The following is a 12,214-nucleotide window of genomic DNA, read 5'->3' as shown; positions in this document are numbered from 1 at the left end:
AGCAAAGTTAAAATTTGTAAGATGTAAGTCCATTTCATTTCTGGTACTAACATTTTGGGTAGGCTTCAAGCTATTTAGTTTTTTCTGAAACATATTCCTAATGTATGCTAGCTGATATAACCATTAGCCAGATCTAGTGCCTTATGGAACCTGATACAGTATAAATAATTACTATAAATTAATTATAGTATTTATCTCATATTTTCTATCTCCTTAAGCACCACTGACTTTAGTAGGTATGTTAGACATATGATTCAATTTACCCTCCCAACTTTGTCCTTATATGAACTGTAGTCCCATAAACTGATTTTTAAAATGGGGTTATATATAATGAACCAAAGAGGATTGTATAATTTGTGATTTGGTGCATGTCATAGGGAAGCGCTGTCTAACCCCAGCTGAACACTTTGCAAAGGCATTAGAGTGCCCATCACATGATTTTATTTCTGTTATTCAGCAAAGACATGCAGAATCTTGCTTCTCCTTCCTAGACTAGAGTTACTGAGCTTTGAGGCTGGTGAGCAAGATGGCAGAGTAATGAGAATGAGGCTGAGAAGGGATTTGAACCACAGATGTAAGATATTTAAAGGGTGCAAATTTGAATTTGGGTGAAGTCCAGCTTCATAGCCTGGGTTATCTTTTATCCTCTCCATGGCCACACCTGTACTTTGTTTCTTCCATCTCCATCCGCCTTCTCAGGACATTTCTGCATCTAGGCTTCCGCACACCATACTGACATCAACCTTGTAGCCAAATGACTGCAATAAGATGCACATTCAAAAAGCACATGCTTGAAAAGCAGAAAAACTCAGTGACTGGGTTATTGCTCATGAATTCTCCTGCCAAAACAATCTAGTATCTCCTTTAGACATCCTCTTCAATCCCCTAACTCAGCTCAGTCATTCTCTGAAGCAGGTGTGTTCACTCCTAATTCCCACCATTTATATGTTGTCTTTAAACTGGGAATCTCTGCTTTCCACCTGGTGGTGCAGAGCATACTGTACTCGTCTCAAATGGGGCTGTGTCTGTCTTATCCGAGATTTACCCTTCCAGCCAAATCTAGACACAATGCTTTATTATCCTTACCTTTCTCTCTCCTTCTCCATGTATGTCGTCTCCTCCTTTCCTTCATTGTTTATTTCCTGATGAAAATTTCTATACCATAAAGTGTAGTATACATCCTTTCAAAGCATACAGGTATTTAGGTTCACTCAAGTAAACTAATGCCACATGTGATCTTACAAAACTGGGTGCTTCCAATTAGTATCTTTTGGAGAATCAATAACATTGTAGATTACATCTGAAATTCATTTTGATTGCCAATAATATTCCACTGTATGAATATCAAGTATCTTATATATCTATCATTACACGGACATTCATGTGCTTTTAACTATTGGATTTTACAGATACTGCTTCAGTTTACATTGTTCCACAAATATTTGCATACATGCAATGTCTTTCTATTGGCTATGTAACTAGAGGTAGAAATGCTTAGTCATATAGCAAGCCTGTGTTTAAATTTCTGAGCAGCCACCAAGTTTTCCACAGTGGATATGCCACTTTCCAATGGTGTCATCCACGTGGCTTACATCTGTTTTGTTCTAGGTACTTTAACAAATTCTGAACCATTTGTCATGGTTGTTTCACTGACAGATACTGATAGGAAGTATCCATATTAACATACACTTAGTAGCAGTCTGTGTCTTCTGGAGAAAAACAGCTATTTAAATCATTTTCCCATTATGTAATTGTATTAACTGTCTTTTTATTGTTGAATTATAAAAATTCATTATATATCCTGGCTGTCTTAGAGCCTTATTTCATTTGCAAATATTTTCTCTCATTCTGTGAACTGCCTCTAATTTTTTCTGTTTCTGCAGAGGCAAAAATATTTTTAATTATGATTAAGCACACTCTTTTCTTCCTTTGTTGCTGCTACTTTACTTGTCAGATATAAGAAATTATGGCCTATTTTACATAAACTGAAAAATATCTACAGCTGTATTTCCTTTGACAAAATTTTATAGTTTTAGAGTTTAATTTGATCTTTGGTTTATTTCAAGTTGATGACAATGTGTGTTCTAGTTGAAAAGCTCATCATGTGACTTTGCATGTGGGTAGACAGATTCTGGACTCTCAATTTGTATCCCCTTATATGTGTGTCTATCCATGTGCTAGTGCCACACAGTTTTGCTTACTGTAACTTTAGAAGAAGTTTTCAAATGAGCAACTGTGATTCCTTCATTATTTTTTACATCACTGTTTGTGGGCAAGTAATAGCAGCATTATTTTGCATTGTCCATAGATCCTTTCATGCAGAGACCCTGCATCCTTCACAGTCTGAAGTGTTGGTTAGTTAGCCCTTGCCATTGGATGTTGCTAATTTGTGCTCTAGGTAATCATGAATTATTTCACTAACTGTGGTTTATCCCCAGGATGGGCAACTGTTTTCTAAATGAATAAATTGATGGCAATGGTTTGCCTTAGAAACATTTGAGTCTACAAATGGTGACATTTCCTTTTGGCATTTATTCAACAAATTTGTATTGAACATATACTGGGAATCCCCAATATATCCAAGCAACCTACAAAAAGACTTAATGTGAGATTTATATAGTAAAAATGTGCAAACAGGATACAATTATGTAATAAGTGCTGGGGGAAATAGCTCACCTATTCTTAAAAGCATAAGGATCTGGGTTTGATTTTCAGAACCCACATTTGTTGTAAAGCCATATGTTGGCTGGTTATATATCTCAGTGAGTAGGAGTGGTTCATGTACCACCATGAAGGCTAACGTTCAAACCCTCAGAATCCACACAAAATATCAAGCGTGGCTTTGTGCATCTGTAACCCCAGCATGGTTGGGGTAAAGACAAGTGGACCTCTGGGACTCGCTGGCTTCCAGCCTAGCTCCAGGTTCAGTGAGAGACATTGCCTCAGAGGAATACAGTGGAGAGAAATGAAGCAAGACACCTAATGTTGTCCTCTGGCCTCCACACTCCACATGCCTCACAAGCACGTACATTCCACACCCTCAAAAAACAGACAGAAACACACACACAAACAATATCAAAAGTAATCAAAGCAACACAACATGTTCATATACATGTACACACACACACATGCATACTCACACACACACACACACACACACTTGCACATATACATAAAACATTGGTTTGGCAGAGCATGATTGTCATCCTAGCACTAGGAAGGCAGAGATGAGATAAAAATCCCTAGAGATCACTGCCAAGCCAGCCTAGCCTACTTGGTGAACTCCAAGCAAAGGAGAAATCTTGTCTCCAAAACCAAAATGGGCAGACTTTAAGATATAACCTCAAAGATGTTCTCGGGCTCCTACATGCAGGTACACACATATGAACATGCACACACATAACCCTACATTTATGTGCATGTACATTCATAAGATAGTATTAAATAGCCAAGCAAATGTAAATGAAAGTTGTTCACGGGTTAAGATGTTTTTAGGTCTAGATAGATGTTTTAAGTTGATAATAAAATGATGTGATGGAGATTGATTTACATTCAGAGTTTTAGATGCACCAAGATAGGAAAGATGTTTTCTTCAAGGCTGTCAAATACAAATAGCCAAAACACTAAGAATGTAACATTTATATAATTCCTGATCGTGTCATGGTTCTTCTTGCACTAGGCAGCTTATTGTATATACATGTAATAATATAAATGTATAATGTAAAGAATAGAAAATGTTTAATAAAAAGAATTTCCCCTTGCCTAAATTAAAATGAACATTCTGGGCCAGGAAACAAAAGCAAAAGAGAAAAACGCTAGCAAGAAAATGAAGGGAGAGAGACTCATTCACTGTCAATAAGAATGTAGATTCTTGGTATACCCATTACATAAAATGGCACTGGAGGCTCAAGAATCAACACTAGAGCTACCATATGGTCTAGCACTGTTATGATAGTGCATCCATATAAAAGAAATGGAATCTGTAAGTTTTAAAGGACATCTGTACCTCCATGTTCATTGCAGCACTGTTCATAGTAGCCAAGATACAAAGCAAACTAGATGCACACCCACAGATAACAGACAGGAAATTGTTTTGAATACTCACAGTTAAGAGCTGTTCAGCAATAAAGGAAATCATGAAATTCTATCATTTTCATTTTCAGGAGTAAAGAAGAACCAGGGGGACATTCCCTTCAGTGAGATGAGCCAGGCGATAAAACCAACCAACCAACCAACCAAAGCAATAGAAAACAAATAGTACATGATCTCACTCATATGTAGCATATCAAATCTCAGGCATATTCTGTGTGTAGTAGTGATTAGGGACGCGAGGGAGACTAGAAAGGTTGGGAACCCGGGGAGCGCTTGCTCAATAGACTCGGCATTGCCGTTAGATAGGAAGAATAAACTCTAGTACACCGGCAAACAAGAGGAAGGACAGCAGGTTACCAAAAAGAGACTTGATACCCTATGAGCATATACAGGGGGAGGTAATCCCCCTCAGGAACAGTCATAGGGGAGGGGAATAATGGGAAAATGGGAGGGAGGGAAGAAGGGGAGGATACAAGGGATGGGATAACCATTGAGATGTAACAAGAATAAATTAATAAAATAAATCATAAAAAAAAAAGAAAAAAAAAAAAAGAGTGTGACCGTGACTAACATTAACAATATGAACGCTTGGTTATGTATCTTGAAAAGGGTTTGGATGTTCCCAGTGGAAGAAATGATAAGCTCAAGATGATGAAATGTTAATGAGTTTGATTTGAAAATTGCACGATGTAAACATTTACTGACGCACCATCAAAACTATGCATCTCTACAACTCTTACATAAGAATAAAAACAATCCTTTACCATGCTGCAGCCACAGATAAAAGCAAAACAACACTGAAAACAAGGGGATGTAAATAGAAGGAGTTTGCAACACAGCATGGAATATACACATTTCATGAATAAAATGGGCATTCAAGATGAGATTCAGGGTAGAACTTATGGCTAACATACCTGAGCCTCCGTGGTTTGAACCCCAGACATAAGTGCACAACAGAGGTGTGGCCATATAATCCTGGTGCTCCAGAGGTGGCAGCTGAAAGATCACGTGTCCAAGGTCTTCCTCACCTCCCTATTAAATTTGAATTCATTCTGGGCAAAGGTGCCCAGTGTCCAATTGTTTCAAAATGGCAGTCATATATTGCATTTTAGAATAGTTTCCTTATTGCTGAAAGATAAATTTTTTTAATTCTTTTCTTAGAATCAAAACAATACATTTAAGGCAGTTTTTCTAAATCCTTAGGTCACTTTGAGGCTCAGACTGCTTCAGGAGTCAGTTGCTGGGAACACTAAGATCAGAGGGATAATATGACCTGCTTAAGCTCATGTGACCCGTGTTGGAGACTGCATTCTAATCCAGATCTATTTTAGCTTCAGGCAGCTCTCTTAGCTATAGGCCATTGGTAACAAAAACATTTCCCCAGAAACACTGGCTATCCTGTTCTTTTGGTAAAAGAAGTTCCTTATGAAATGGCAGGAGACCCTTGCTGTGCCTTTGAACTATTGCCGTATGTTCCTAGTTATGAGTTAATACAATTAGCGTTTGGCCTACAATGTCAAGATGTTCTGGTGACTTTTTAGAAGAGCACTAATGTAAAGACACTTGGAGCAACTACTTATTTGTCCCACACTTCATTGTCCCCAGGGCTGCACATCTGCAATCCATTTATTTGGGTCATGTTTTCAGTGCTAGCTGTTCTGTGCGTGCAGGCAATTTCCAAGTCTGTAATTACCCACAGATTCTCAATAACCAAATAGAGCCAAGTGTCTGCCCTACCCACTTGGGTTTCTGTTTTGAGAAACGCCAGCGAAATTGCAAGTGGACACACATTTATACTGAATGAACTTTTTTTTTAATCACCTAATGTCCTGATTATTCTTTTCAATCCTTAGATGTATTACTGAATTTAGCATGAAGTTAAGACTTTATACTATCATTTACTCTTAAAAATTATGTGTATGTCAGTGTGTGTGTGTGTAAGTTAATGTATATGTTGGGTGTTGTGTATTTTTTTCATAGGGTGCATATTTATGTGTGCAAATGTACATCTATTTCCCTCTTTCTTTTCTTTTTTCTTTTTCCCTTATTTTCTTTTTGAGGTAAAGTTTCATACTGAACCTACAGCTCACCAATTAGTTAGACTGGCTAGATAGCAAGCACCAAAAATCTGTCTGTGTTTGTCACCCCAGCACTGGTGTTGTAGATAGGTGTCACCGTGATGGGTCTTTATGTGGGTGAGGAGGACCTAAATTCAGGTCCTCCTATACATATAAGAGGTGATTTAATGACTGAGCCATCTCCCAACACACACCCCCAAACTCTGAGTCTCTTGCATATTTGTAGATCTCTTTTCTCAGAGTCTATAGCTTTTGACACAGTTTTGGTTAGCATTTTATTTTCTTACTGAAACATTCTTTCTCCTTGGTTTCCTCAATATTCTCTTGTTCCTGCCTCCTGCCTAGTGTCTTGCTTAGTCTTTGATCACTTTCCCAGCACTGGGGGTTCCCTAAGGCTCAGTGTTTTGACTTCGAACTCTCTCTAAGTTCACTCACCTATAGGATTTTCGCTCATTCTAATATTGAAGTTAGTGCCCCTTATTCTCTGATTTATGATACATGTGCTGTTCATTTTTATCCCTGATTTCTTTTCTTCACTGGCTCAGTTACTCTTCCTAAAGATGCATGTGGCCAGGGAGAATCATATAGCTCTCTACTGATGATAGAGAGCCATCAGTAATGCCATGAGTTCAGGTTTCAGACTGTAGAGAAACAATAAAGATAGATGACAGCTTACATTTCCTGTGCTTTTTTGTTTAGTATTCTCTCATACCATACATCAGGACCTAGCCTAGTCTCCCAGTCTCCTCCCTCCCTCCAGATCCTCTACTCCTCATTTCCATTCAGAAAAAGGCAGGAACCCCAGGGATATCAACTGAACACAACATAACAAGATGCAATAAAACTAGGCACAAACCATCATATCAAGGCAGCCCAGTATGAGCAAAAGGATTCTGAGAGCAGGCAAAAGAGTCAGAGGTGCCCTCATTACCAATGTTAGGAGTGGGACAAAACCGCAATCTAAACACCCACAAATGTATATGCAAGACCTAACATAGGGTCCATCACTGCTGTTTGTATCTCTGTGAGCACCTAAGAGCAGGACATAGTTGATTCTGTTGGCTGCGTTCTCCTGATGTCGCTGACCCCTCTACTTCCTACAGTCTTTCCTCCCACTCTTCTGTGGTGTTCCTTGATGTATGCCCGATGTTTGCTATGGGACCCTGCGTGTGCTCCCATCAGCTGCTAGAGGCAGTCTCAGTGATGATGACTGGACTAGGGCTAGGCATAAATCTATGAGTTTAGAGAAATACCGTTAAGAATAATTTCATTGGCACTTTGTTTTTTTAATTGTGTTTGGTTCTACTGTAGTTCTCTGGGCCACCTGGCTTCTAGTCTTATTTAAACATAAAAAAGAAGGGCTCAGAGATATCTCAGTCAGTAAAGTACCTTTTTTAGAAGCATAAAAACCTTAGTTGGATCTTAAGAACCCACAAAAAAATGCTGTCTCTAAATGTGCATGTACATACAAGTATCCCTGACTACACAGATACATTTATGTATGCACAGATGTATAACCCCACTGGCTCCCTTACAACAACCAGCACCACCACACCCGGCTCTACAGCTAATTCTTAAATTTTCTCCGCTCTCATTTTCTTAGATCATCTTTCCTACATTACCTGAATAATCACTTCATTTTTCAGATTTCATTTATTTGTTTATTTTCTTAAAGGTCTTCCATGGATCTTTATTGGCTACAGGATGGAGGTTACCCTCTGACATTCAAGAGCTTTCATATTTTCTCCTCCATAAAACAGTAGCAGGAGCAACAACTAAAATAGCAGCTATGATAGGTTGCATTGCTTAATGTCAGTGAGGCCTGAAGATGCTTCGTTTAATTCTCACATACAATATAAAGTTAGGTACAATTCCTGTTATGGTTTAAATATAAATATGCTGAAGTTAAGCATTTTTAAGTGAGTTCTTCAAAACTATATCACTTAGATTGTGTATAGTGTGAAATGACTAGAATTAATATTTTCCAAAATTCAGATCCATGGACCATTATTATATCTGTAGGATATAAGCTTCCTTACCATCTTCCTTATTGAATATGTGCCATCATGTTATTTGAATAGAAAGCTGCCATATGGCAGGAGACACATCTTCTGTTATTATTGGATATGGAGTTATCTGCTGCAGACTCAGCTAGAAAGCTTCTGCTGGGTTTGATGAAATGCAAGATCAAGTTGAAGTTCATCTCAGGCAAAAAAGAATACTTTATTTCTCTTAAGGAGCTGTAGACTCAAAGTCCATCATGAGTGACCTCATGTTTTGGATATTATAAAGTTGCCACCCCCATGAGTGACTGTCTTTCCTGGAAAGGATGTGACTGATCAGAGATAGTAAGACCTGGCCCACAATATTGGATTCTCAGAAAATAGACATCCCATTTACAAATCTCATCCTGTATAAATTTAGGAGACTAAACTCTTTGATATCCTTAATCCTTGCTTCTTCTGATATTCTTATACTTTTAACCCTTGCTGATGCCTTAAAATACACATATTCTATACATTTCAGGAGAACATATGTCTAAGAGCAGGAAACTACACACTTTTGAAGCCCAGCATGCTGTTTGTATGACTCATTTTTGTTCTTCTTCACTTTGGGGTTGGTAGGGTGAAATGGGTTGGCAGGACCTTTTAAGTTTAGCAAACCTGTTAAAACTAAGATGCTAGTATGTGCCAAGTCTGGCTAAGTTAACCCACCTCACCTGAGTCAAAGTCACCTTCTGTTCCCCATCTTCCACTTGACCTTACATGTAGATCCTTAATATCCTGAGAACCTTTCTTTTTCTGAAAGAGACAAACTTCCAAGTGAATAGGACTTGATATAAAAAAAAAGCCTTTGCCCTTCTCTATGAAGTGTAGCACAGTTGGTAACGTACAGAGAGGATGGCCTGCAAGTAACCAGCTTAGCCTTGGCTGCCTTTGTACCTTGGAAGTCAGAATCAAATTACCTATAGTTCTCTATGGCTAAGTAAACTAAACTAAAAACAAAACAAAACCATGCAACAAAAAACTAGCACTTTTCTTTAAGTGTGGCAAAATACTGATGTTTAGAGCTATAAATGGTTCTTTGATGATGAATTTAGATAAACTTGAAACTATTTAATATTTCATGTGCCAAAATTTGGCAAAGGTTTCATATATTTGTGACTTTTTGAGTAGTTTGGGAGTGAGGCAAACTCACTTCCCAAATGCAATTTCATAAATATTCAGATGATGGGTGATTACAGTAAATATGGAGAAATATGCAACGTATTATTATACTTCTCAATCAAATATGCAAAGCAGTGTTTTCATTCATTGTACTGAATAAAGAAGTCCAACATACTAAAATGATTTCTATAAAAGATTCATGTGTAAAGTTTGAAAAATAAATTTGATTAAAAAGAAAACTTAACTCATGAGATCAGTTGAAAAAGCAGTTGCTTTAAATATAACATGGGGAAAATATTCAAATATTGAGCTGCAGTGAATATCTTGACCTAATTGGCTCATTTGCATTCTGTTTAGGTATTCCATTGATCGTCATACTGACCTCGATAGGTTTTTCACGATTAATCCAGAAGATGGTTTTATTAAAACTACAAAACCTCTAGATAGAGAGGAAACTGCCTGGCTCAACATCTCTGTCTTTGCAGCTGAAATCCGTAAGTCTTCTCCTAAAAGCTCTGATTTGATGTTACCAAATATTAATTCTTCTGACTGTAGTCTGTAACATAAAATTGCTGAGATGGGTTTTTCCTGTTTGTTCTGTTTTAGAAAAATTTCCCTGTTTTATTGGGAATAGAATTTTTCTCAAATAAGATATCCTGATTACATCTCTCCCTCTATTCCTCACAGTTCCATCAGGACTGGCTAGATCTGCATGTATTGTCCTTGGCCTGTTTGTTTTCCAATGAGAGACAGAAAGGGAGTGGATCCACAGTCGAGTAGAAAGTGGGGTCTGACTTTCACATTAACTCTGGTGCCCCATATTTGACCATGTCCCCTGGATGGGGAGGCCTGGTGGCACTCAGAGGAAGGATAGCAGGCTATCAAGAAGAGACTTGATACCCTATGAGCATATACAGGGGGAGGAGGTCCTCCTCCGTCACATTCATAGAGGAGGGGAGTAAGGGAAAAATGGGAGGGAGGGAGGAATGGGAGGATACAAGGGATGGGCTAACAATTGAGGTGTAATATGAATAAATTAATACAATATATTAAAAAGAAAAATATATACAATATAATCAATATAAAAAAGAAAACAAACAGGCTTCTAAGAGATAGTAACAAAATATAGTAAGATAAGACAAAAACTAGCACATCCAAATTGGACAAATCAAACCAATAGAATAAAAAGAGCCCACAAGGAGCCACAAGAATGAGATAGTTATTCATTCACACACTCAGAGATCCCATAAAAACAATAAACTGGGAGCCACGATAACTGTGCAGAGGTGCATACCAATGCAGGCCTTGTGCACGCTGCCTCAGGTTTCTGAGTTCTTATGAATGTTGATCATGTTGACTTAGACAGCCCTGTTTTCTTGGTGTCCTGCAACCCTTCTGGCTCTTACACTGCTTCTGCCTCCTGTTCTGCACAGTTCCCCGAGCCCTAAAGAAATAGATTTAATGCAGATACCCCATTTAGGCATGAGTGATGCAAGGTCTTTCCGTCCATGCATAATGCCTGGCAGTGGGTCTCTAAATTTGTTCCCATCTGCTGAAGAGGAAGTTTCTTTGGTAATACTTAAGCAAGACACTGATCGATGAGTATAGAAGAATGCCATTAAAAGTCGTTTTGTTGTTACATTTGGTATTTTTTTTTTTTTTTAGAACAACATTATTTGGTTTTACCTGAGGTCCCTGTGTTTTTTGGGGTTTTTTTGTTTGTTTGTTTGTTTGTTGTTCTTAAATTTTAATTTTCCTTGTGTATATAGAAAGATAATTAGCCAATAAGAAATGTTTTCATTTTTTCTTTGAAGATTTGTAAACGTATTCAGAAGAATGGTATAATCGGGATTCTCTGGAGTATCAGAATTTATAGAATTAATCACTCTCTATATAGAAATGGAATTGATCACACTGACTTGCAGCTAACCCAGCAATGACTGCCTATCATCTAGCAGTGGTCCAATAATCCAGTAGTCGTGTAGTTCATGAGGCTGGATGTCTTAACTGTTCTCCAGTATACACCAAAATCCCAAAGAAGCAGGCTCTGGTGCTAGTGAAGGAATGGACATGCTACTGAGAGTGAGAAGAGGCAGGCCAAGAGAAAGTCCTCGTTCTCCGTATACTTTATGTAGGCTACAGCAGAAGGTGTGGTCCAAAGTAAAGGTAGATCTTACCACTGTAAAGGATCTGGATTAAAAGTTAAAAACTTAATGGTTCTGACTAGAAGTGTGTTTTCCCATTTCAAGTTATTTAATTAAGAGGAAAAAATCCCTTCTGTCACACACCTAGGGGAGGAGAATAGAGTGAAAGAGGGAGGGAGGGAGGGAGAAACGCGGAGAGACAAGCACAGGGATAACAATTGAGATGTAATCTGAATAAATTAATAAAAAGTTTTTAAAAGACAAAAAATATTCCCTCAGTGTGCCCAGTTATTTGGGTTTTAGTGAATTCCAGATATGGTCAACTTGAGAGACAAGAATAGCTATTACAGATGGCTTAGAGCCTCCAGCAGTTTCAAACATAAGGTCATTATGCTGAATCTTAAACAACAGCCTAGATTCAAGACTTGTGGCGGTTTACGTAGGTATTAACTCTTGACTCTTGAACCTGATTGTAAGTCAGGCTCTCTCAACACATCTCATGGCAGTTGTGTTATAACCAAGGTTCTTGGCCCCATCCTGAGAACCTCTGATTCAATAGAACTGTACTAGAGTCCAATGAATTTATATATGCCACAAAAGATCAGGTGGATTTGATGTTGCTCTTGGGACCTCACTGTGAGAATCGTGACAATAAACTACTTGTTTGCAGGACCAGGTTGTATTAGAAACCTTTAGAATTATTATCAACCAAACTAGGAGAATGGTTTTACTT

The 12,214-nt window shown here is 38.0% G+C and overlaps 1 protein-coding gene across 1 annotated transcript in view; it reads left to right on the top strand.

Moving 5' to 3' along the window:
• Window positions 1-12,214, top strand: part of Cdh11 (cadherin 11) — a 105,799-nt gene that overhangs the window by 76,917 nt on the left and 16,668 nt on the right. Inside the window, exon 8 of the mRNA XM_051169144.1 lies at window positions 9,695-9,831. Within this exon, the coding sequence (XP_051025101.1) occupies window positions 9,695-9,831 (137 nt within the window). The remainder of the gene's footprint in view (window positions 1-9,694; window positions 9,832-12,214) is intronic.

The sequence above is a fragment of the Acomys russatus genome, chromosome 26 (genome assembly GCF_903995435.1).
Source record: "Acomys russatus chromosome 26, mAcoRus1.1, whole genome shotgun sequence".
Taxonomy (NCBI): Eukaryota; Metazoa; Chordata; class Mammalia; order Rodentia; family Muridae; genus Acomys; species Acomys russatus.
This window is presented reverse-complemented; position numbering and strand designations above follow the sequence as displayed.